The 26,572-nt window shown below is 38.7% G+C and overlaps 2 protein-coding genes, 1 long non-coding RNA gene and 1 pseudogene across 3 annotated transcripts; 1 reads left to right on the top strand and 3 right to left on the bottom strand.

The window, feature by feature from the left end:
- Positions 1 to 658: 658 nt before the first annotated feature.
- Positions 659 to 10,334, bottom strand: LOC111327198 (uncharacterized). The gene is made up of 6 exons (XM_022931317.2): positions 10,200 to 10,334; positions 8,480 to 8,830; positions 8,123 to 8,167; positions 4,749 to 4,781; positions 1,903 to 1,935; positions 659 to 1,601 (listed from the first exon to the last, which is right to left on the bottom strand). Exons 1-6 carry the CDS (start codon positions 10,279 to 10,281, stop codon positions 1,354 to 1,356), a joined length of 792 nt encoding a protein of 263 aa, XP_022787052.2. The 5' UTR covers positions 10,282 to 10,334; the 3' UTR covers positions 659 to 1,353.
- On the bottom strand, positions 1,943 to 4,737 carry LOC148720173 (uncharacterized; annotated as a pseudogene).
- On the top strand, positions 5,219 to 10,750 carry LOC148720172 (uncharacterized). Its single transcript, XR_015993134.1, has 3 exons — positions 5,219 to 7,661; positions 8,539 to 8,764; positions 9,120 to 10,750. It is a non-coding gene; the product is annotated as an uncharacterized LOC148720172 (long non-coding RNA).
- Positions 10,751 to 12,888: 2,138 nt separating this feature from the next.
- Positions 12,889 to 25,698, bottom strand: LOC111327196 (general transcription factor IIF subunit 1). The gene is made up of 10 exons (XM_088738301.1): positions 25,510 to 25,698; positions 22,765 to 22,844; positions 21,193 to 21,262; positions 20,563 to 20,756; positions 18,577 to 18,880; positions 17,698 to 17,794; positions 16,703 to 16,861; positions 15,298 to 15,510; positions 14,791 to 14,940; positions 12,889 to 13,515 (listed from the first exon to the last, which is right to left on the bottom strand). The coding sequence occupies exons 1-10, from the start codon at positions 25,570 to 25,572 to the stop codon at positions 13,142 to 13,144; spliced, it is 1,704 nt and encodes a 567-aa protein (XP_088594427.1). The 5' UTR covers positions 25,573 to 25,698; the 3' UTR covers positions 12,889 to 13,141.
- Positions 25,699 to 26,572: the final 874 nt, after the last annotated feature.

Here is a 26,572-nt window from a genome sequence, read left to right as displayed (position 1 = left end):
TTTGTCCCTAGTTTAGATCGTAATCCTTTAGATAGTGAATTTTGCAGGAATATCATCGAAGCTGCTAAACGCCAGAAGTCACAGCCAGTTACGAAAAAGAAGCCTATTACCACAGACATCATAAGGAGTATTTTAGATATTCATAACAAGAAAGATGCCAATTTAAAGAGTCTTCGTATCGCTGCGTTATGCACTTTAGCTTTCGCAGGATATTTTCGTTATGATGAATTATGCAATATTGCTCCTAACCATATTGAATTTCACAGCGATTATATACGAATCATCGTACCTCGTAGTAAGGCAGATGTTTATGGGGAAGGGAATTTCGTCTTTATTAGTGCATCCAGGTCTAACTGACTGTCCTGTTGGTGTTTTACAACGTTACGTAGATTTATCTGGCATTGACTTGAGTAGTCCCCTCCCTTTATTTAGACCCCTTGTTTTTCACCGTAGTAGTTCTACCTATACCCTGAGAAGTGGAAAGATTTCTTATACTACTTTTAGAGATATCTTAAGGAATATCTTAAGTCAGTTGGGCTACAACCCTAATGATTATAGTCTTCATAGTTCAAGATCCGGTGATATTACATCTGCGGTACGTAAAAGTGGGAACTCGATTCCAGAGACTTCTTAAAATACATGGTAGGTGGAAATCTGATTCTGCCAAGGATATGTATGTTGAAGAAAGCCTTCAAAACAAGTTACATGAAACCAATTATTTAGGTTTATAACATATCGTCGAGCGTATATTAGTTTCTGCATACAGTAGTATCTAAAGAATTGTAAAAAAAAAAAAAAAGGAGATAAATTAAATAAATAACAATAATGATAACTTTCTAATTTCTATCTTATAATAAACTGTGTTTTGGACCCGCTTGCGCATCCTACCATATTTCCCGTGTGATCTGTTTATATTACGGGAGTTTAAGGGTAAAATAATTTACGTTCCTTTGAGCGAAGCGAATTAGAACGTAATTAGTATTTTTTTACAACCCCACCGGTTAGTTATAACATCACCTTTTGTGCTCTAGAGCACAAAATGTGCCCCGAATGTACAATATGAATAATTCCAAATTAACAAAATACTAACAAAAGACAAAACTATTTGTTCATTTGTTTTGTATCTCGTAGTTTTGTTTCTTTTTTTGTTTTGTTTTGTTTCTTCAAATGTGTCTTTTGCTATTGCAAAGAAAAATTACCAATTGGATAGTGGTTTAGCGTAGTCTGTAGTTTTATCAACAATGAATTTCGTCATCACAGTGGTAAAACGTTTTGCGCAGCCGAGTGAGTCTGCAAAAAAAACTGTACTGGCTTTCCTTCCTTGTCTTGAGCAGGGCCAACACATGTTAAGATTTATTGCGCAAGAATTTCTATACTACCCCGGTTTGGTGGATTAAATTCGTCGTTTGTGGAGGGCTGCATGGGAATTCCACGGTCTGGGGCATCATTAAGATTATCTTCTCCATGCCTCTGGATCTTAATAACCAAAAAAATTATTATCACAACAGCAATAGCCAGTAACACAAACAAAAAAATGTTTAAAGGGAGGACTTTATGGAATGCTGTCGCAAAATCCACTTCTTCCTTGCTTCCACCTAAAACTGAACAGATCATTTATTTCTTTTCAGTCATAAATTATTATAAATGCACTCTGTAATGCTGCAGATCTCAGAAATCACCAGGCACAGTCCATATTAACATGAAAATAGAAAAATAAAACAATGACACCAACAGTTTACTTTCCGAGTGCTCACGGCTATGTACCTTTCCTAAATCTGTCATATCTTGGAATAAATAATGTTTCATCGCCTTTTAGCAGACAGGAAACCGAGACCACAAACAATAGAAATTTTAGCCAAAGCCCAAACAATGATCCTCGTCAAGAAACAACCGTGTACATACCTGGGGGAGGTGATCGCGCAAAGCCTGGGATGCCTGTGTAAAAAGTCATATTAAGTATGTTGTAAGTTATAAGTTACATGACACGCCCTTACAATGTTGTTGTAGTAAGATGTTACACTGTCTGTGTTACACAGAGAGACGAACGATCGATGAGAAAGTCAATAACAAAACAGACAAAAAAAACATAAGTTATCAACAGTTGATCATGGGAGGTTTTGCATACAACTTTAGCATTGTTATAGAAAATATTTTTCTTCATCGCGGTTTTGTAGATAAATGAACGTTTAATCATTTGCCTCATGTTCTTGGCTTGACTTGGAGAACGAAGATTAGGAAGGTTGTCCACGTTGACGGCGGCTGCAGGCGCGTTCGTGGCTGACCAGACCGATGCGGGAAAGGCAGATCCGCGGGCAGTATCTGCAGAGAAGGGTGATGTCCGGAGTGATGGTGGAGGCGGGGCGGGCCTTCCTCCTCTGTCGCTTGTCTTTAAGTATCTCACGTCTATCCTCCTCAAATTGAGCGGTGGCTTGGTTGATTGTGTGGTGTCAGGTACCATGGTCTGTGGCCAGGTCAGACCACTCTTTGTGGTCAATGTTGCAGGTGCTGAGTGACTTCTATAGGCTGCCCTTGAATCTCTTCTTTGGAGGCCCTCTCCCACGATGTCCAGTTGAGAGTTCACCGTACATGACAATCTTAGGTAGGCGGTGGTCTTCCATTTGGGAAACATGACCACCCCATCGGAGCTGGTGCTTCGGGATCGTGGCTTCAATGCTGGGAATCTCGGCCTGCTCCAGGACTTCGACATTGGTGTTGAATCACACCAGTGGATATTGAGGATGGTGCACAGGCAGCGCTGTTGGAAGCGCTCGAGGAGGCGGATATGGTTGCGGTAAGTGACCCATGTCTCAGAGCCGTAGAGAAGGGTGGTGAGAACAACAGCCCTGTAGACGCGGATCTTTGTTTTGCTTTTCAGGTTCTTTTTGTTCCAGACTCGTTTGTATAGTCTGCCGAAGGAGCTATTGGCCTTTGCCAGTCTGTTGTCTACTTCCTTGTCCATCTTGGCGTCGGATGAGATGGTGCAACCCAAGTAGGTGAACTGCTGGGTTGATTTCAATTCTGTGTCGCCTATGCTGATGTGGGGAGGGTGGTATTCTACTTGAGGGCGGGCTGGTGAAGGACCTCTGTCTTCTTGAGGTTGACCTCGAGGCCAAACAGCCGCGAGCCATCTGCAAAGCATGACGTAATGCGCCGAAGAGCTCGCTCAGTATGGGCAACAAGGGCAGCGTCGTCCGCGAAGAGAAGATCTCGTATCATCCTCTCCTGGGTCTTTGTGTGTGCACGGAGTCGCCGTAGATTGAAGAGACTACAATCCAGACGGTACCTGATGTACACCCTTTCGTCAACATCCAAGTCCACAGTAGCTCGCTTGAGCATTATGCTGAATAATATGTTGAAGAGGGTCGGTGAAGAATCAGGCTAATCACTCGTGCATTGATCGCGGCGTTTCGACTGCTATACTGCTGGTTTTCGTCAGGCGACGTAATTGAAATGTAACAAACTTTCGACTTTGTCGCTTGACGAAGACTAGTATAGCAGTCAAAACGTTGCGATCAATACTCGATTGTTATGAGAACAATTCATCGCCTTTGAATGTGACAAAGCAGTTACTAACTTTCCAATTTCGAAAAGGCCATAATTGGTCAATGTTTTGATGACCACACAGATAGTATTGAAATGAAAGAAAAACTATAAACGCACGTCTACAAAAACCCCTAATCTGGGACATTAAGTCGCCTTAAATTGCTATAAGTCCCCTTAAGTCGCTTTTAGTCGCCCTATATGTATTTTGCCTGAAGTAGCTATTGGTTAGGCAATGTTATAGGGCCTCCACTCTTTTTCATTGACCCTATTCACCCCATTCCAATCGTACGATCAGAGGGCGTTACATAAAACTTATTTCATCTTTTGGGTTAAACGTTGCAGAGTTGAAACAAGTAAATGCTTGGGAGGTCCAGGTGATCCGATAAACGGTAGTGAAAAGGTCTTCTAAAAAGATTCGACTCTTTATAAATGAGAAGTCAAAATTTTTCTGGAGCCAGGAAAAGTAGTTGGAGAGACTAGAAGGGAAGTCTTCTTACGAGGGACCTTAGCATATAGTTCTCAATATGGTATTGGATTGTTTTGTCTTACTGAGGAAGGAGAACATCAAATTGGTTAGGTCCCTGAAAAGGACCAACCCACTTCCACGCCAAAATTGACAGTACATTGTACAAGTGCCGAAAAAAATGTGAGACAAGTTTAGCATTTTTATAATTTGTGAAGTGTTGTGAAATAATTAATCATGTAAATAATCTTACATAATTTTTATGAATTATGTGGAAAATTTTTTGATAGTTTTGTGTAAATCATGGTTCCTTTCTTAGATTTAAAATTTATGTCACTAAGTGCATATTTTTTTGTAGGTTTGTTTGATGTTGTTTTTTTTATTACTCTAGGTATAAAATTATTTCCTGGCTATTTATTCACTAGCTTTAAGTTTATTCATGTGATTGAACAATAACTGTTGCGGTAATTCTGTCTAAGCATTTTTAGCTAAAATGGTTTTGAAATCTGGATATTTTAGACAATGATGACTTATGTGGATAGGTTTGCGGAGAGACTGTTGCCAACTTGAGTATAACCACTTAAATCGCCTTAAGTCGCCTAAAATCGCCTAAAGAAGCAATGCTTTGTTAATTATCAATTTTTCTTGAGTCGTCTTAAGTGGCCCAAAGTTACGGCGACTTAAGGTCCTGGATTAGGCCTTTCAAAAGAAGACAAATGTCTAACATTGCTAAGTAACATACCTGAAGATGATGGACCTGTAGCAATTGGAATATCTGAGTAAGGAAAAAAATTATTAAGGGTATAATCATGAAAACTACAATTTCCTTGATTGTGATTCGTTTAAAAAACTCCTGTTTTCCACTAATTCACTTGCCAAGTGGTTATCGGACAGATTGTTGTCTACATATATAATGTGTGGTAGGCGAAAAAAACAACTACATATACATCCCTACAGACCTGTTTCGTGGTTGCCCACTCATCAGGGGATTTTAATAGCAGAATAATGCGGTACCATCGCTTTTATTCTAATTGCTAATTAACATGGTTTATGCAGTGTGAAAAGTTTATGGTTAACATGGTTTATGCAGTGGTTTATGCATGGTTTATGCAGTCAACATGGTTAATGCAGTTTATTAACATGGTTTATGCAGTGTGACACTTTTCATACTGCATAAACCATGTTAATTAGCAATTAGTATATAAGCGATGGTACCGCATTATTATGCCATTAAAATCCCCTGATGAGTGGGCAACCACGAAACAGGTCTGTAGGGATGTATGTGTAGTTGTTTTTTTCGCCTACCACACATTATACCCGCTCTACTATTTGTATCGAGTACTGTTTCACGGACACCAAGTTTAATCCCTTTACACCGCTACAAGTTTTTGTTGAGCACTCTACGGCAACCCGCAACATGGAAAAATTCAACCTTAGTTACTCTACCAAGAATATTCCGTTACCATCGCGCAACGACTATTTACAACGTCTCATCGAAAAAAAAACAGCCAATTTTTGAACAGAATGCGCTGGAAGGCCTACTTCTTCCTAAATCCTAACACCTCACCTACATCCAAAGAGAACTACGGCTTCAAATCGACCAAGAATCCTCCACCGATCGAAGAACTAAAGGACTTTGAGGACGACAAGCTCAAGATAATACAGTCTGTAAAATTCAAGTAGGTGAACAGCCCATTCCTCAACAAACTAAAAGAAGACACCAACCGCATCAAGAACGAACCCAAGTTACTGGTCCCAGCAGACAAAACCACTAACTTCTACAAACTTGAACTCGCAGAATACAACGATCTCCTAGAAAAAAACGTAACAAAATCCTACAAGAAAGCCCTCCCTACAACAACCCATGCAATCCATAAAATAAGTAAAGACATCGCGACAAAACTACAAATCGATGACAGGGTAGACACTACAGCCAACAAAGACGCATTCATAACACTTAAAGACCACAAACCGAACTTCTCAAACAAACCGACATGCCGCCTGATCAACCCGACGAAACCCGAAATAGGCAAAGTGAGCAAACAGATCCTCGACCGCATCAACACCAACATCGCGAGAAAAAGCAACATCAACCTATGGAAAAACACCTCAGCCGTTATCAACTGGTTTCGATCTATAGACAACAAATACAACTCTAACTTCATCTGCTTCGACATAGAAGAATTCTACCCGTCCATCAGCCTAGACCTCCTAAACAAAGCACTCAACTTCGCATCTGATTTTGACATCATCACCGCCGACGAAAGGAACGTTATTATTCATGCCAAAAGCTCGATTTTAATCCAGAAACAGCAACCCTGGCAAAAAAAAAAAGCAACACTACATTTGACGTAACCATGGGCAGCTTCGACGGCGCCGAAACCTGTGAACTTGTCGGAAACTTCCTCCTGTCCCAGCTACAGAATCTCAACATAAACATCGGCCTATACCGAGACGACGGACTTGCCACAACCGACGCCCCACCCAGGGACACTGAAAATATCAAAAAAGAGATATGCCGCATTTTTAACGCTAACGGACTCCGCATCACCATAGAAGCTAACAAACAAGTAATCAACTTCCTGGACGTCACCTTTAACCTCAGCCAAAACACCTACCAGCCATATACCAAACCTAATACCACACTACAATACGTTCACCGCTAAAGCAACCATCCACCGTCCACCACGAAAAACATCCCCGCCAGCACCAACAGACGCTTATCTTCCGACAAAACCTCCTTCGACCAAGCCACTCCCGCCTACCAGAAAGCATTAAACACCAGTGGTTACAGCTACATACTCCACTACGAACCAACGCACACACAAAGGCGCAAGAACCGCCAACGCAACAACATCCTCTGGTACAACCCGCCTTTCACCAAGAACACTAGCACTAACATCGGACATAAATTCCTCGCGCTGATTGACAAACACTTCCCCAAAGACCATAAGCTCCGCAGAATTTTCAACAGAAACACAATCAAAATTAGTTACAGCTGCATGGACAATACAAAACAAATCATCGACAACCACAACAAAAGAATCCTCACCTCCCACGTAAAGACTAACGCCACCACCACAACCGACACCTCTACCGCAAACAACAACAAGAAATGCAACTGCCGACAGAAAAACTCATGTCCTTTAGAGGGAAACTGCCTCCAACAATCTGTCATATACCAAGCTACTATTATGTGTAAAGACAACAGCACGACAGATACATACATCGGGCTCACTGCAAACGACTTTAAGTCGCGCTACAACAACCACACCTCATCATTCCGACACGCAAAACACCGCAACTCCACAGAATTCAGCAAACACATCTGGACACTTAAAGACAACAACATCGATTATTCCATCACCAGGCGCATCCTATCTTCCCACCTGCCCTACAACAGCTCAAGCAAACGATGCAACCTATGCCTTAAAGAGAAATTCCTGATCATCTGCCACCCAGACCTATCAACACTCAACAAGCGTAACGAACTCGTCTCTTCCTGCCGACACAGAAACAAAGCCCTCCTACGCAACAGCTGACTTGACACTTTTCACACTGCATAAACCATGTTAATTAGAATTTAGTATATAAGCGATGGTACCGCATTATTATGCCGTTAAAATCCCCTGATGAGTGGGCAACCACGAAACAGGTCTGTATGGATGTCTATGTAGTTGATTTTTTCGCCTACCACACATTATACCCGCTCTACTATTTATATCGAGCACTGTTTTACGGACACCAAGTTTAATTCCTATATATATATATATTTAGTATAATTTCAGACCTGAACAAAGAGTTTCCAGCAATCTGATTGGTCGAGCGGTTCCTCATATGACGCTATATAAACCGCTCCGCGCGGTTAAACTAAAATGTTAATAAATGTTACTAAAATGTTATGATTTTAGAAATTTCTCTGTTGCTCAGCTCTGAAATTATACTAAAATAATTATTCGCCTCAAGTTCGGTGAATATTGTCGAATAATCCCCTCGACTTCGTCTCGGGGATTATTCGACGATATTCACCTCGCCTTTGGCGAATAATTGTTAAATATATATACAAAAGGAGGAAGGCAGGCGTTAATCGTTACCAAGTAACAACAGTAGACTTACCTGGGGTTGTTGGACGCAGTGATGGTCGTGAGGTACTGGGGAAAACTGAGTAAAAGTTCGGATTATTAGTATTAGATTACAACAGTACGATTCTGAACAGAGAAACTTTTATATTGATATGATATTTGGCGCGCAAATCGCGTGTTGATGGGAAGAGAACGGAAAATTTGTGCGTTTTATAACCAAAGTTTAGCCTCCATTCCCCCCCCCCCAACCTTTCCCCCCCAACTTGCCCCCTTCTCTTTGCAAAAGTACCTGGACCCACCCCTAGTGTGGCTGTTTTATAATGAAGACAATACCTGTATTAGCTTTATATCCATAATGATGAATAGTTTTATATATTAAGCAAAATCGTACCTAAATGAAGGATTGTAAAGTTTTCATGGTGCCTATGAAACCGAACTTTTCCTTTGCAGAGGAAGATCATTTTGTTGTACTTAGAAAGAATCCGAAGTATAATTAAAGAGCCATTAAGAGTCAAGTCAAATTCATCCGGACGGACAATGGAGACATTCGACTTGTTTTCGATGTGAGCAATCTTGCGCTTTTCCGAACCACTTCTGCACTCTTGTATCATCTGGATCCTGCACATGTACCACCCAACATGTAACAAGGGCAAGCCACTCGTGTCTACCGCACAGGGTAAGGATACATTTCTTTTATCAAATTCAACAACTGTCCACTTCGTTGTATCTCTAATATCAGATCCTGTGAAGGGAACATGGAGATGACAAAGGAAGTTAACAAATACAATGTGATCAGTGGGTATTCAATTTGGTGACATTACAACTAATAGAGGGCTAGTAGTCACGGACTGAAACTCATGTTTGGAGCGTCTGTAATTTTGTTCAGTAATTTGGGAGACCCCCTTGAAAACAACTTAGTCACATTATGATCCTATCAGCTCATTAACACCTGCCCCAAAATCTCAACTTGTTAGTTATAATTTCTCGATGTTCACACTAACTTTGGTCACCAATTCTGTTTTTTTCGTCAGTCACAAGCGTCGAAAGGAGTATCCTGTTCGTGCCTTAACAATCTACTCTTCAGTTATTTTCTCTCCTTTTTCCTTTTCGTCTATTTGCCTTTTTAACATCTCTCCTCAAGAATACAAACTGCAGTCCTGTTATATTGGAAAATGTAACCTGTAACCTAAATATAGTTCACGACGTAAACTAATTAATAAAGCTAGTGAAATTACTGCAACTTAGTTAATTTTAATTGTTGACGGACTTCATGGAAGGATCGCAAAGTTGCGTTGACCAAAATGAGTTTCATACCGTGACCTTTAGTCTTGATTCAAAGAGTGATATTAACAGTTTTCCTGGTTTGTTAAGTGTGTTTCGTGGATATATTTTTCCTTGCAACTTTAAATGTGTTCCGCATGAACACTGACAGAACAATCAGAAGAACTCACGGCAACTTTGAATAAATTGATCCACGTCGTCAGATAATTAAACCGCATTTATCAACCAAAAGGACCGAAAACATTTAAATGTTCATTAATCTACACAACCACGACTGACAACATTTATTAGAACACTTTCTATCTATTTTTTTTTAATCATATACACCGTCAACGAGTGATTTGAAGAGTTTGATCTATCCTAATTGATCTTTTATCCCACCACTGAAGTCACTCACGAATCCGTTCATTGCGGCAGTGATTTCATTCCACGCTAAAGTATATCAGAAAAATTTGCAGTTCCTTTTTAAGATAAACGAAAGAAGCCTCAAAACCGTTTAGGCGGCTTTTATCACAACCAGATGTTTTGGGTTCATTCAAGACCAGACGAAAGAGTAGTATCTTTGGCAGCGATCGAGATAATTTTTTTTTTTTTCATTACGGTGCTTATTTCTCATTTAGTTAGCGGAAATAAGCAGTTAGATATTCGAATGTTAGGTATGATAAACAAATATACACGGTTTTGCATCGTTCACGTTTCATTAGCATTTATATTAAGCCGCTTAATCTAACTGAAAATAAAACTCTGTTGGAGTGTTGTGTACTTTCTCTCTTTCAAAGTAAACTTGATGTTCGTGAAACATTCACCCAGAAATTAATCGTCATACAGACCTGTCGATCTGGGAGCTTCTGTTACAACAGTCGCCAGTCGAAGCAGTGCCGATATGCCAAGAAGACTTAACCGGACACCCATATCTTCAACTCTAGGAAGTTTACTGTCCCAAAAGTGGAGTTTATTTATATGTTTTCACTGGCCAACCTGTCATAGACATCTGTCTTTCAAAATATGATATTGCTGGCTTGTAGTAGGCAATCCTGTCGTCATTTCTAAATTTATAGGCAGCAGGAACTGGCAGGTAGCCGCTTGTTGCACTTAATTGCATCAGCCTTTACATCTCGCAGAACTTTGTAAGTGCGCATTATTTGTGAAAATCCTTTTTAATACTAAACGAACACTCAATTGCATTTGAATCGAAGTGATCCGGTCTTTCTAAATTACCTAGCTATGAGCCTTTTAACCGCCAAGAGTGACCAAGACAAAATTTCTCGACGCACGACAACACAAGACAAAGTTTTATTCATAGAAATCAATCAAATCAAGTTATTCTTAGAAATAATTATTTTACAGTTTTGTTGATTGATTAAAAACGTTTTTACCAGTATCGCGGTGTAAAGTTACTTTGTGAATCAGGGATCCAAATAAACCAAAGGTTTACTTGTTAGTTCCCCGAAGGTTTCTTTTTAGCTCCTCGACAATTATAAATGGTAATTATATTTGTTTCTTTTTTTATACTGACACAAGCGGCTTTACCATGCGCCGGTTTGGTGGCCTAACTTCAATGAGAATTCTCTTGGGGTTTGCCGACTCGCTTACCCAAAAAGAACTGTTTTCACGAGATTTGCGACATGAAAATTCACTCGTGAAAACACGGCCAAGGTTAATAAATTGCTGCTTTCATTTGGTTATTAGAGAAAGTTGGATCAAATTTGGTAACTGGGTTACGCTTTTTATAAAGGGATAATCGATCATAACATATTTTAAAATCTACACCGATTCGAAATGAAACGTGTGCGTTCTAACATTCAATCTCCTTCTCTTCCGATTCCTGATCACTGAATAGGAATTTGCTGACTCGTAAATCGCCTAAAATATCATCTTCCTCGAAGAAAAAAGGGTATAATATAAATAAAGAAAAATGGAAAAAAAAAACAATAATAATTAAAACAGACCAAAAAAGAAACACAGAAAACGATAAAAAACGCAGTTTTATGACATAATTGACCATTTAGTTAAAGAACTGAAATTCACTTAAAAATTCTGCTGGTATTGATTTCGGGAGATCAACATAGCTTGGATTTTACTAAAAAAATTATTCTTAGATTTATTTGAGTGGATCCGCTTTGAGAGACCGTTCAATACTGTTATACTGATGAAGAAAAATTCAGACAGGCCTTTGGGAGTTGGTGAAGGGTTTCCACAATCGTCTAATGGAGGTGACAATTACAATATTTTAGGGGAAAAACTTTTGTGATTCTGAAAACCAACCACTTGAAACAGCGTCAAAGCTTAATACGGTACCGCTTAATACAGGTTTATGTACACGTTTGTATTTAACTTGATTCCACTAATAGCCCCTTATCTCCTGAAGATCGTGTTTTTTTTCCGTTTTGTTTTTGTTTTTCAATAACGAAATCAATAGAGAGTACTCTGAATTACATGGACAGGTGTGATTTAAGAGAGAAGCTCGAAAAAGTCAAAACGTGGCAAGGCCAAAAAAGCTGGACCTTCTCAGCTGTCATAAATACAGTTTACATTTCTTTGCGCAGCCAGTAGTCCTGTATTACTTCCGCTGCATTATGCGTCTTGGTTCAATATGTCAATAGGTTTGCGATCATTAACCGAGTTTTCTATGAGGCTGAAATCATCTGTTCGATGAACAAGTTCAACTTTATCGACAACAGAAAAATCCGAAAGGTTTTCCGAGACCGCTGTTTTCAATTCCCTCTTACCTCTAGCTAGGCGTAAATTAAGGATATACTTGCAATGTCTGAGGTAGAATAATCGTATCAAGCGTGAAAAAGTACACAGACAAGTCATGAAAACTGTGCACTGCTTTATGAATGAGGAAGTGCAAATTTCGACGAGGCGTTGAGGTCAGCCGTTCAAGTGACAGAAGAAAACAAAATCGGTCGCAAAACAACAAGGACTGCAACATGCTGAGACCAGGATTCGAACCTGAATTACTGCGGCCACAAGGCAGTGTCCAAACCACTGGACGATCACGGCTGGTCATCCGCGCAGCGGGTGATTATTGAAAAAAAATTAAACATACAATAGGTCCTACGGCTATAAGGGAGGGATTCAAAATTCCACTTAAACAGTTTGTACTTTGAAAAAGGTTGAACCACTAGTTGGCTTGGATTTTCCTTGGTCCTCTGTGGGACATAAGCGACCATTGGAGAACAACTGCAACTCGGGCTGGTAGAAAATCTCTACAATACCGTAATTAGCGATTTCCAGGAAAAGCAGCTACCCACTCTGGAGAAGCTTTTCATTACTCAAAACTCCGTGATTAATCAGAAAAGTCAAGCTAGACTATTTGTAAGTAGTAGATCAGGCGATATTTTTACATTAATCAGTACGGGCAAGGAGAAAAGGGAAAGTCGCGTGTGATCTGTAATTCGTGCGTGTTCCGCATGCATCTCGTCCTTCGCTTCCGACTCGCATTTGCCACCACCTCACCGTGAACACCAAATAAATAACGCCCATTCTACACTCTAAATCAATCCCCTAAATGCATCAATCGGCTGAAATTTTTAATAAAAATTAGCGACCAAGTCGGAAAATGGCATATTCACTATTAAAATGGCCTATCATGTGTGACCACCCTGAGATCCTTACAGCATAAAATGTGGGTCAGATTTCCTTAACATTCCTTTTCTTTGCATAATTTTTTTTTGGACGACGAAGAACGTCTTATTTGTGCTAGATTGACGCTGACTTCCCATTGTATTACAGGGGCCATTACTTTGTGAAGTATTGCAGTTTATCCTTAACTTAACGGCTTAAGCGACAGGTAGAGTTTTCCTTTGATGGTTTTCTGATCTGGTTGTAACTTCTTTAAGATGGCTGCAATCTTTTTCACGGTTTCGTCATTAGACAATCCTGTTCTCTTTGTTTTAAATTTCTGTAGTAAGTCCTTGCTCGTCATGGGTTTTCTTGTAAGGTACCTTCTAACTGCATCCTCAGTGATCCCCTGAGGGCCATCCTCACTACCGGTGGGTGTTGGAGTACTTGTTCTTGACCCACTTGCCGTGCCCGCTGAAGGTGCTGGGGATATTACACGAGGCTTCTTGGAAGCAGAACCCCCCTCCTCACTCGTGGCGCCTTTCTTGGCTGAGCTTGCTGGACGCTTTTTGGCTTTTGCTGTTATTGATATCAAAGAAGAAGCAAGATTAAAACAGACTTTAATTTACTCAAAGGCTACCTCTTTTGTGGCCCGGCCACCTTAGATTGCATCTCAAGTTGGACCGAGGGTTGTGCTAGTAGACATTCTGGGCAGATTTTTAAGACAAATCGCGACATGAAATGAAGGATTCCAGTTGAATCGTTGAGAAGAGTTATTCCAACTTCTGAAACGCGATCTTAATTTTTGACAGATCAATAGGTCCGTGATAGTTTGTGCATTCTACACGCTCAAGACAATTTGAAACGTCACCAGAAAGGACTCAACTTATCGCGTTAAGAGGTGTTTTCAAGACAATGGGGGTTTTAAGACCAGCTGCAACGGTTTTCAAGAAAATGATAACTGGTGGGTCGTGCATGAAATTCTATAAAAGCTCCAGAAGCCCCCCTTCCACTTAATACTTCTCCTTTACAGCTTAATGTTGTTACCATCCGCCCCCCTCCCAAGCCTTGTGGGTCCTCCGCTGTCTTCCCTTATCCTTAAAAAAGTTCTATTAATTCAATACCAAAGAGATAAACTCGTGTTTCTTAAGGTGGTACCGGTGGCTAACTCGACCTTTTCGGGATCCTTTTATTTTTTTCACATCTAAAAGATTATTGTTTAAGTAGCCTATTTGCAAAATTTTGCGATTGGAAAACGTGCCATTTTCGAAATACATGCGATAGAAGTATCATTTCGAAGGACGAATCTCGCGGCAAAATAGAGATACGATCCTGGTGTTTGCGGTTCACGAGGATTTCCTCCAGATGACATTTCTGACACATCCATTTCATAATAAGTAACCATTCATTGATGAAATATGGAGCGCTCCGGTACCACCTTAACCGAAATTGGCATCGTTCTTTTGGTGCAAAGTACTCTCATGTAAAAGCCTGCACTAATTTCCGTTTTAGTGAGAAGTTTCAGAAATTCGTTCTGTACACGATATTCACATCCGCTAACCGAGAGTACAGAAAAGTATGAATCAGATCGTGACTTTCAAAGAGATTTTAGCAAGCCTTTCCCTTCTCCTCTCTGATACCCCCCCCCCCCCTTCCAAAGAGCCTCCGGGAATAAGACCCCTAAAGGCTTATTAGCGTGTTCATGTGATGTTTGAGAGCCAATGAGTTACACGGGAGTATGGGGTAGGTATGTTATTTACTCACAAGGTGTTCCTGGTCTATCCTGACTAAGCTTACTGACAGCAGCAGCAATGAGTTACACGGGAGTATGGGGTAGGTATGTTATTTACTCACAAGGTGTTCCTGGTCTATCCTGACTAAGCTTACTGACAGCAGCAGCAATGGTGTTGGCAGTACCATCCACAGCAGCAGTAGGAGTCGATGAACGACTATTGGATGATGTACTGGATCCACTGCCAGACTTCTTTTTTCTTTTTTTATCGCCTAGTGAAATAAGTCAGTATTTCAATTTCACTTCCTGGTATCCTAACTTAAAGCTTTTTTTTAGAAACAATAAACAAAAATATGTATGAAGATTATCAGTATCAGACCCCTTGCTGACCTCTCTCGCCGGCTCGTGTTGCTCGAGGCCTTATTCTTTCCCGTAGGCGAAGAAACATTAATGCATTAAGGCCAAAGCACTGCTAAAGAAGGTCTGCTCACAGGCCACGAAAAGGCAGAGCAAACCAGTTGTGCAAGGGATCTTAGTGTTAGTTCACCAATGAAAAAAACACCTATCTACTTACATGGTTTCAATGGTGAATCAGAAAACAATAAATGATGCTGACTGTTTTATCCAACCTTGTAAAAACAGAGCAGAAGTGCCTTTGATTTCATCCTGGTCAGGATCTTCATCTTCTTCATCCCAGGACTCTCGCCCTTCCTCTCGATCCAACATGTCTTTTAGTTCCTGTCCCTCTTGCGTCAAATCGTCTTCTTCGTCACTTGATGTCTCCTCCGCATTCAGGTCATCTTCAGCTTTGGGTTTAGTCACTTCCACATTCTTAACTGCTTCTGTAAAAAGCAAATAAACTTTTATTAATGAGAATTTTGTGAATACAAAAACAAAAAAAATTATGCATAAGATAAAGCTTGTCATAAGGCTCCTTTGCAACTTTGACAAAATAACAAACAAAACAGGAAAGCATTTACCTTGCTTTACTGATACCTACAAATTGACTTATCATCCATGAAGATTTATGTGAGTCTCAATACACTCGCAAAATGAGATTGAAAAACTGACTTAGTCGTCAAGCAGTGTCAATGACAAGTAACTCAACCTTTGACTTAGCTATAATGTTGATGACTAAGCAACAACAATGGCAGTGCCCTGCCTTTCCCTACATCCGGCCAGTTCTGAAAGCCACAAAACTCTAGAACAAAAATTTATCTTTCAAATCGGACTCTTAGTCCCCACGGTATCAACAAACAATTTTCATTTAACTGATTTATTCTTTTGTTGTTTTTGTCAGTACCATTCTCTCACCAATAGCATAGTTCCATCTTTCTGTGTATAGACCACAGCTAACCCACAATTGCTCTATTCATTCCGAAGAAAGGCCAATGCTCTAAAAGTCAGAAACTCTTTACAGCAGCCAATTTATAAATTTTATCAACTCAGTTGATAAATATATCTTATTAGACGTTTTGTTGTGAAGTATCGCTGTGTATTCTTACGAGTCAAAATACGAGTAAAAATACTCAGCACTACGAAAACGTCTAATAACTTATTTATTATCCAACACGCCAAATTGTTATTTCAGTGCGGGCGAATTTGCGAATATTTATTTACGGGAAGTGCGTAACAGAAGTACGCGAAGCGGAATTGAATCGGCGCGTTTTGTGTTGCTGTTTCTATTTTCCTCAATAAATGATGAAATTTCAAATTCGTCTAACAGCTTTTCTTCGTTCAATTTATCTCATTAACTTGGATCATTATTCGCCAGCCATTCTGACTCTTTGTCGTCAGAAAAATGATTATCAATTTTCCGCCATTTATTTTTGTAACTTCAATCCAATTCGTCGCTTGCGCGATGCGAGAAAACCTGTCTAACCGGTTCTCTGGCGTACAAATACCGCGTCATATTTGTACTCGTCTTGGGCGTTATTTGTACTCTATGGAGTGTAGTTGTTATTTTATCATTGATAAAAGTAAATGATAATATCAAAAGTAATCAGTAAAAGTAATCAGTACAAAAAATCTCACCCTCAGAAGAAGAGGAACTATCAGACAGATAGTCAACCTCCTTAGAATCTAAGTAGCCATCTTCCTCTGAGGATGCGTCACTGTCAACATCTGAACCCTTCTTCATTTTCTTTTGTTGCTTCTGTCCACCTTTATGTTTGACCTTCTTATCTTGTTTATCTATGAGTTAAATCATCTTTCTGTGCTGTATTCTCTCACTGTTTTATCATATACTGAAAAAACTATTCACCAAAGTGTTGGTGGCTAGCCGTGGAAATTAACCTTGCCACTTTTTGGCTTAGTAAATATTTACCACTAGCGACTTCCACGTTGGTAAATAGTTGTTAACTAATAAGATATCGAAAGAATCCTTGTTCATTGAAGCCAAGCTGTGTATTAAAGCAGGGCTCGACACTAACTTTTCAACTACCTAGCCAAATGGCTAGTGACAACTTAGATATTACAACAAATTCCGTTTTTTTACTAGCCAAACTGGCTGGTGGTAATCGAAAGCCACCAGCCAAAACTGAATTTCTACTAGTCTGTGGCTAGTTGGCCACCATTAGTGCCCAGCCCTGTGAAGTCTTGGCTTATACAAAATAGTCAACATTAATTTTTTTGATGGTCTGAGGACTCCCAGTAGGGTTTGTATCTGGGGAGGGGAGGGTTATATGCAAAACTAAAATGTTAAAGAAAAGCTGACAAGGAAACATTCTTTCTTTTAAAACAACAAAAAAAATTTCAAAATTTTGGAAAAGTAACAAATCAAACAAAAGTTAGGCATAGCTTTCCACTTTACAAAGTACTTCAAAAGATGATGGAAAAAAATTCTGGTTTTCATCAATGTCTGGTATATCAAGGTTAAATTACCACTGCATCGGGTCAAGAGAAGGGGCTGGAGACTTATGAGACTTTTTGGAATCAATTTCAAACAAGGGGTTCCTCAACGGGGTACGAGTGGGGGAGGGGGCTTCTATATGGAAAAAGATGTACAATGATTGCGCTGGGAGCATTACCTTCCTTGCTTTTGTTTTTTCTTAGACCTTCCTCTTCATCATCATCATCATCCTCTTCTTCTGACAAAGATAAACCTCTTTCATCATCATGAATGATCTGCAAAATAAAAGCCAATTTCAATGTTCACATGTACAGGATTTAATTTTGCAGCTGACAGGACACCACAAGTAAAAATTTGACTCAATGTTAAGTAAAATCTTACTCTAGAAGATTCTTAGAATTTTAGATTTGCCTTTAAGTTTGTAGTTTGCTGTTTATATTGAACTCAGTAATTTTCAACACACATTCATAAACAATAAGAGTTTAGGAATCATGCAGAAGTGCATTTTGTCATTTACGGGCACCAGTGTTGTTAAAAGTCTGAGTAGTGACTGGAGCTGTAAGTAAGTCCAAAACTGAAAACCTCTCAGTACATCACAAGTGACCATAAAACACTAAAGGAATCAGCACGTCATGTGACTCTATTTATCATGATATTTCTCAACAGTCCCTTACAATATTTTTTTAAGTTTCCCCAGAGCACAATAATGAAAACACTTTTAGATGTTATGAAAAGATGTTCAAAAATAGATTTTATTTGAATTGGTGTTTTGATACAATGAGTCAGACCAACCTTGTTTGCTTTTTATAGAAATATTAAAGAATTTGGAATTATTCCCTTGATGTTTTAAAATGCTTTATTTGCAAAAGAGCACTAAATTTAAATCTTGTATTTTACCTTAAGAGGTATATGTGCATTTCTCACTGACCAAATTGGGCACAAAATATTTTGAGGAGGTATTAGTTACCTAGCTTATACAGAAAAATTGTATAATTGTAGTAATTTTTTTAATTAATTTCTCTTTACCACAGGCAATGTATGCTACACTATATCTTACCAGATTGCTCGTTCTACTTGCTGCTTTTGCATTTTTGTCCAGTTTTACCTCATCACCTTCTTCTGAGTCTTCTTTGTTATCCATTAGTCGTTTTTTCACCATCAATGAAAAATAATTGACGGTCTTTTCACGGCGACCAAACTCTTCCTCAGCTTCGTCAGCTGTTAAAGTCTGATACTTTATGTCAGCTGTAAAATTATACCAGTTATTCACTGGCACAGCTTCAAATGCACCATCTTCGCACTGAGTCAGTATGTAATATGAGGAATTCTCATTGATTCCTGCCTCCTTCCTACCAGTAAACCTGCGATTGTTTAAAGTGAATTCACCAGTATTAATTCAGAGTCTTTTAGCAGTAGACACCTAAAAGAGAACCTCCACTCTTTTACCAAATAGCACCCAAAATTTTCCAAATGTACTTCTCAATAGATCTGGCATCAAATTGTAGTGAATGAGTAACAGATCATCCCCATCAGTTGGAGCTGGAGTACTCTTGAAGCAAAGAGAAACAGGAAAGAGAAATAGAAGATGAAGAATATGGGGAAGAGTCAGGTTATAATTCTGAAAATGCCAGCCCCTGATCGAACACTTCATGGTGCTTATGGTTCCAACTGGTGGGGAAGATCTACAAATTTAGTCAAATTTTCTTCAGACAAACAGCGATGTAGCATCAACAACAGTGAAATACTACACCCTGAGTGCACCAAGCAACGGTTACACGTCATCAGCACAGAGTGCATTGCACACCATTTAAGATGGTGGCTGCAAGAAATTCAAAGCGGCTGTTAGACCCTTCTTTGGAAAATGATAAAAAAATCAGATCGCTTAGTGAGGCAATTTTTTTTTTATGCTAGCTCTACTGTGAAGTTTATTTGGAACATTTTGCGTGCTATTTTGTAAAAAAAAAAAAGAGGTTCCCTTTAAGATCAATGCTTACTACAGACTACTTTTACTAGTCACATGACCAGACTTGAACCTCATGTTTGCAAGAATTTCACCATAGCAAGATGTATGTTTTGTCACCCATATATGCCTGTCACTGATATAAGGAAACAGCCTTTTTTTTTCTCATTTTTTATTAATTTTAAAATTGACAAGGTGACAGTTTTCTTTTTATAAGGTTTGAACAACAACTGCTGCACAACATTAAAATTCAATATAGCAGCTTGAAAACACATGCTGAATATCAAATACAAGTCTTAATACAAAAAGGAGGTACACTGCAAAAGTCAATTGCAAACTAGAAACTGCAGTTTACAGTATGCAATAAACTTCAATCCTTAGGTTCTAATTTCTAATGCCAGAAAGCCACAGGCTATTTCAGATATGGCTTCTAAAAATTAAAACTACCAATGAAAGAAATAAAAAATAGGACATTAAAATACATAATCAGGAAATTTGTACATGTATGCAACAACAAGCCAATAACCATGAAGGAAAATTTGGTCTTTAATAACAAGATGAACAAATTACATACTAAGATGAATGTTGCTAAAAAGTTTTAAAAAATTCCATTATCATGAAAAAAAAAAAAAAAAAAAAAATAAAGTCTTTTTAGAGGATTACACAATTACTGGTGAACCAGTAGTTTCCATTGTGGTCCTTGCAAACAAATGAAACAAATGGTCTAAATTGAACATAACATCATCAAGAACATCATTAAGAACCTCAACTGGCCGGAGGCAAACCAGTTGGCTATTTACAAGCGTGACCAAGGATCTGAACTCGGGGCTACCGTGAAACAAATCCAGTGGTCAGGGTGGGACTCGAACCCAGGAGCGGCGGATTATGAGTCCGACACTCTAACCACTCGGCCACACTGCCTCCACTGGACTGGATTGACTTCAAATTTTATACAAGGGTTCATACATTCTGTCATAGAGATTATTTTCCAAGAAAAGAAATTATTGTTAATTTTGACCTCCACTTTGTATAAGGGTCTAACTTACTCTAATGGACACATACTTGTAAGTAACTAATATTTACCTTTTCCCAGTTTTGCCACCAAGCCTCAAATTCCATGGTGCTGCTTCAGGGTTCTTGGGTTTTGGAACAAACCCAAAACGTTTCTTGCGTGCTTCCTCGCGTCTTTCTCTGCCGAATTCACTACCTGCTCCATAAGTTGGCATATTTTCACTTTCTCTCTCTTCAATTGCATCTGTTTGACGGGACATCTGAGCCTATAAGGTTCATCAATTATCTAATGCTCCAGTTCTTTGTTGTTCACTATACTAAAATTTCAAGTGCCCTGAGGCACTACCTTAGAATGTCTTGAATTTAGTATAATCTCTGAAAATTTGGGTTATTTTGATTAAATTCTAGACCACTTCAAATTTTGGAAAACAGAGCAAAAAAAAAACAGCCAAATAAGTCTCAGGTATCACCTCAATTGTGAACTGTATCATCTTTTGTATAAAGGCTTCTATCTATTTTACCATTTCTATTTTAAGTTTCTTGTTCAATTTAACAGCCACTGCACATGTTTATTTCTAGTCATAAGACAACACATCCAAAACTAAATCTCATAATGTTTGATCAAATTATAGCAAGCTTTTTAAGGAAAAAAATTAGTTTTACTAAAGTTAACATTTACAAGTCTCTGAAAGAAAATTGTACCTTTGTGATTGATGAGAAGTCTACTTTTGTGCTCTGAAAACGCATGACTGAATATTTCTTTGCAAGGTGCCTAACAAAGTAAGTCAAAGAAGATTGATTAGAAAGTTTACTAAGTATTACCATTACTGCCTTTTCAGCAGACATCAATGGATGTTACAGGTTTTGCCCCTTTGTTTGTCAGTGGGCCCTGGGACCCACTTGGTCAGCTTAGTTTCCCAGGCCCAATTGGTTAGGAGCCCATGTGTTGCATCTTTAGTTTCAGCAGAGTTCACTTTACAACCTCATTATTTGTCAGTTTATCACTCATCGCAGCACCATCCATGTAAGTTTTCATCTTTCTGTTATTTTATTGTTTTCCCTTGTCGTATTTTCTGTCTTCTGTTTCCACTTCATTGTTTTCTGTATTTTATTTGCATGTAGTTTCACCACTCGACACCGAAGATAAATAACACATTGATTTGCATAGTCTTTGTGTTTGGTTGAACACTATGCTAAGAATGCGACAATGGAAACAGACCATTGAGTTGGTATCTTTGCAATGACCTCTCATTTGACATAAAACAAAGTAAAAACATTTTTCTGTAAACATCAAATCTAAAATGTGTAAACCAGGGGTGAAAATAAATACCTATTTCCATTTTTCCTATTCCCTAAGCCCCAGCTCAGTGTGTAAGTTATATTGTTAGGACAGAAGTCTCCCTGAGAACAGGTGAGGAAAAAAGTGTAATCTGTTATAAGAAAGTATGACTTACACAGACCCCATTTGAGATTTCAAAGAGGGAGTAACCTGACCTTTCCAAAAATTCTTCAAATGTGCTCAAACTTTGGCACAAATTGTTCCCATTCTGAATCTTACTCAACAGCCTGGCTACTTAACAGTTATACAACAAAGTCATGTCCCCTATTACATCTTATGGTGGTTCAAAAGAACAATCAGGAGCTACACAAACAGGCTTTTTGGACTCAATTATATTTTTGTGTGGTGGATGATTGAACAGTTACTGTAAGTAGTAATTTTTTGTGAACTGTATAAGGTTTCTGCCCTTTACATAGAATTCTGGGATGTGAGCTTGTGCAGCCAAGTTGCTGAGTTGTTTTGCAAATGACTGCATCCACATTCAAATTTTAACACATTTACAAGCAATTATTTTTTAATAGTAATTAGGTTACCTAAGAAAAAATGCAGTAAGCAGTTAATTTTCATACCTAGTACTTCAGAACAGATTGGCTTGTGAGCCAAGAAAATCAATGAATTGAGAGAAGAAAGTGTGTGATTTCAAACATATCATAAGCTTGTATCATTTTCACCTTTAAGTTAAGGAATACTTTACACAACACAAAAGTAATTAAAATGTTCTCAAGTATGCAACTCATTTTACCCTTTACATCACAATATCAATAGGCATATTCTCGGTACTCTTCTTTGTATATTTCCTCCAGTGATGACAAGGAAAATTTGTTTGACAATGAAGAGCTTCCTTTGCTGATGATCATTTCCATTAATCTCATGACCTTACTGTGTGATTCAGAGGTGAGAATGTAAGAAGAAATTAGATACTGGTCACTTCTTACCTTGGTACTCGTACTTTGTAGGTGTTGCCATTGCCTCCACTTGGTAAAGCTGAACCTGAGGCCTGGGGTATCACTCCAACCTGTTGAATTTCCAAACCTTTTATCAGAGCTACACTCCCTGTCAGCAAAATGCCATGTAAAAATGATTTTAACTTTACTTAATTACCTAGCTCTATTTTACTCTATATTATGAATTTTTTACAATAACATTAAGTAGCTTAAAATTTACAAATCATTAAATCATAATCGCAAAAGTCCATCCATAGATATGATAATTTTGTTGTACAATTACTTGCAGAAAGTTTCAAAGACCACTTGAGGCATTTGGATAATCATGTTCAAGCATTTATCAGCACTGATATAGTGGTTCTATTCAAGTATCCCAGTCCAAGGTCTTTGAGAACCTTATGGCCATGACTTCCCTAGCAGACACAGAGCCCTTCTTTCTGACTTGTTCCTTTGGTCAGCTATAAGGGTACCTCGGCAAGCATTGAGAGCTCATGGCTAGGTTGCGGTAATTTCCCAACCAAAGGAGTGGTAATTTATCTGGGGGGCTTGCTGGTCAAAGTGGACTCTCCTAGTTGTAACCAGGAAATACCCCTGATTTACACTGATAACATTAGCTTACAATAACTCCACATGACTCAGATGCTTGATTGTCTAGCTTAATTAGGGTATGATAAATCTAAAATATGTTAATAATTTGGATATATCAACAAAGTTGACATGGTAAATTGGCCACCATAATGATTACAAAAGCTGACGTTTCGAGCATTAGCCCTTTGTCGGAGCGAAGGGCTACCACCCGAAACATCAGCTTTTGTAATTGTTACGGTGGCCAATTTACCATTTCAACTTTGTTGATATATCCAAATTATTTTGTTACCCCCACCGATGCAGCCCCAAACAGTTTCTTTAGAAACTATCAGCCTTTAAAATATGTTAAGACTGATTGACCCAAATTTCTGGTATATCTCGAGTATTCAAGGTAAGATTTCCACACAACCCCATTCTTTATTCTATATCAATACTTTTTTGTATAGAGAAAAAAATGGATTGGCAAGATTTCCGCATAACCCCATACTTTATTATGTGTACAATTCTTGGATAAAAGAAAACAGAGGCAAAACAACGCCTATGGGACTTCAGCTTTTTTTTTGATTGGTATGGGGTTGTACGGAAATCTTTCTGTCTTCAGAAACACTATCCAACACAACAGTTAAAGAAAGATGGAAAAAAATGACGAAATGGTGAAACAAAGAATATCTGATGAGTCGCACTTGGTGTAACACGAACAATCATGTGTAAAAATTTGAGAGAAAAGCAACACAGACTGAGAGATCGACCCAAAATTACTTCAGTTACACAGGAAATACAGAGGGGTAACAAAATCTTTAACATGACTACTTAAGTAATCAGTGTTATCGTATTTGGATTTCTTCTGATAACTTAATTAAAAAAACATTTCTTTCTTTTCACACTATGTATTATGTAATTACTAGAAGAAGGAATGACCTAAAACCACCTACAACCATCTAAAACCACCTACAACCACCCACAACCACCACCTACAACCATCTAAAACCACCTAAAACCACCTACAACCACCTTCAGAATACTATTGTGTGACAATTTGTGACAATGTAAATGCACACCAGAAATGTTGTCGCATGTCTCGCATGTCATGACCAGGAAAAACAAGAGAATTTTTTACACATAGTTACTAAAACAAGGAATGACCTACAATGACCTACAGTGAGCTACTGTAAGGATCCCTGCAATGAAGTAAATGAAGATTTTAGAAAAAAGGCAAAACAAAAAAACAAAAAAACAGGAGACGTGTGCATTAACGTAACATGTTTGATAACAGAATTTCTAGCTTGGAGATAAATTTACGGTGTATTATAATGAGACATGTCTAATGACGATAATGATAAAAAAATGCAAAAAACCTTTGGCTTAAGATGTCTTTGAGGGTCTTATATAACAAGCCTTCCATAATTTTACACTATCATGTAGACTTGCTCACAAGTCGCGCTTTTGAGCGCGTAGTGCGAGTGCGAAGCGCGAGCCGAGCCAAGCCAGCGACAGCAAGCGAAAGTGCGAGTCCTACCATACCAGAACAGAAAACCAAGCGAACAACTTTGAGAAAGTCTAACTATCATGAGTCGTATTTGGCCTGTCAACACCTTTTACTCATTGATATTTTCATATCAAAACCATTAATAAGGTCACGTATCACAGCGCCGCGAGACTATTATGAGACATATTTGGCCTGCCAACACCTTTAACTCATTGATATTTTTAGACAGCAAAACAAAAAGGCCATCACACCATCATGGGGCTAGAAAGTCACGCAAGCCACGCCACAATTTTTCGTAACACTCATAATAGCTCCCTGTAGGTCATTGTAGCTCATTGTAGGTCATTGTAAATCATTGTGGATCATTTTAGGTCATTCTTTGTTCCCACGGTAGCTCATTGTAGGTCATTCCTTGTTTTAGTAACTACGTGTAAAAAATTCTCTCGGTGTTTTTCCCTAGTCATGACATGCGAGACATACAACAACATTTCCGGTGTGCATTTAAATTGTCACAAATTGTCACACAATAGTATTCTGAAGGTGGTTGTAGGTGGTTTTAGGTGGTTTTAGATGGTTGCAGGCGGTGGTTGTAGGTGGTGGTTGTAGTTGGTTGTAGGTGGTTTTAGGCCATTCCTTCTTTTAGTAATTACGCTCTGTATTACCTTCGGTTGAAGGATCGGCTTTGCAGTCACTTGAATTGGGGAGGCAGTTCTATGCTTTTCCATTCCTTCCCTCTTAAACAGCGGCAAATAGAAGAAAGAGTAAAGGAAATCCAAACAGCTTTAAACAAGCGAAATGTATCTGGTAATCAAAAGGGTGCCATATTGAATCCTTAGTAACCTCCCTAACTTGACTTAGTGACCACGTCGCAATGACTGGAGGAATCCGCTATTTCATTATCTGGTCCAGTTGTTCGAAGGCCGATTATCACTAATCCGGGGTTAAAGTTTGATTCAGGTTTCCATATTTCTCTATTCAAAGAACCTTTATGACATAATTTGCCTGTTCTTTTTAGAGCATCCGATCATCAAATTGTAGACGCAAAATAATTAAACTGAACTTTCTCCTAAAGCTTTCAGATCTGAAATCAAATTTCATGCTAACCCTGGGTTAAGTTAACTCAGCTTTGAACAACCCGTCCCTGGTTGTCTATCCATAGAGATCACCATAATTATTGTTGTTGTTATCATTATTTTTATCGTCATCGCTGTCATTATTGGTTTTACTGTTATTCTTGTTAATATTATCGTCATTATCATTGTCATCGTTATCATTACAATGGATCATCGTCATATTATCGTTTTGTGTCAAAGAAGAACGGAGGGTCCTAGTTAGGCAGTGGGGATCACATGGCTAAGAGCACGTTTATAGTTTGCGATTCAATTTTGAGATCTTTGCATACGAGTGTAAGAGGCTCCGAAACGCCATTTCGTAACGCAAATATAGTCTTAGATGATTTTAAATTAAATGCTAAAGTTACACAAGATTGTGTGATTTGGTTCTGCCCCCAGGTTATGCGATGTTTTATCGAGTGTGTTTGGAGAGCTTGCTTTCAGAAACTTACCATGCACGTAGGTCAAGTTACGCTCTCTATGGTGGAATAGAGAATTAACTCTGAAGCGTAAATTAAACTGCCAGGGGAAACCTATGAAAAACCCACTGTGCATTAGCCCTAGTAAAGGGTATCAGGGAACCACACGAGGTGAAGAAAAATTCTTATGACCT

This window comes from Stylophora pistillata, chromosome 11 (assembly GCF_964205215.1).
Source record: "Stylophora pistillata chromosome 11, jaStyPist1.2, whole genome shotgun sequence".
Taxonomy (NCBI): Eukaryota; Metazoa; Cnidaria; class Anthozoa; order Scleractinia; family Pocilloporidae; genus Stylophora; species Stylophora pistillata.
The sequence above is the reverse complement of the archived record's forward strand: the minus strand, read 5'-3'. Positions and strand labels throughout refer to the sequence as shown.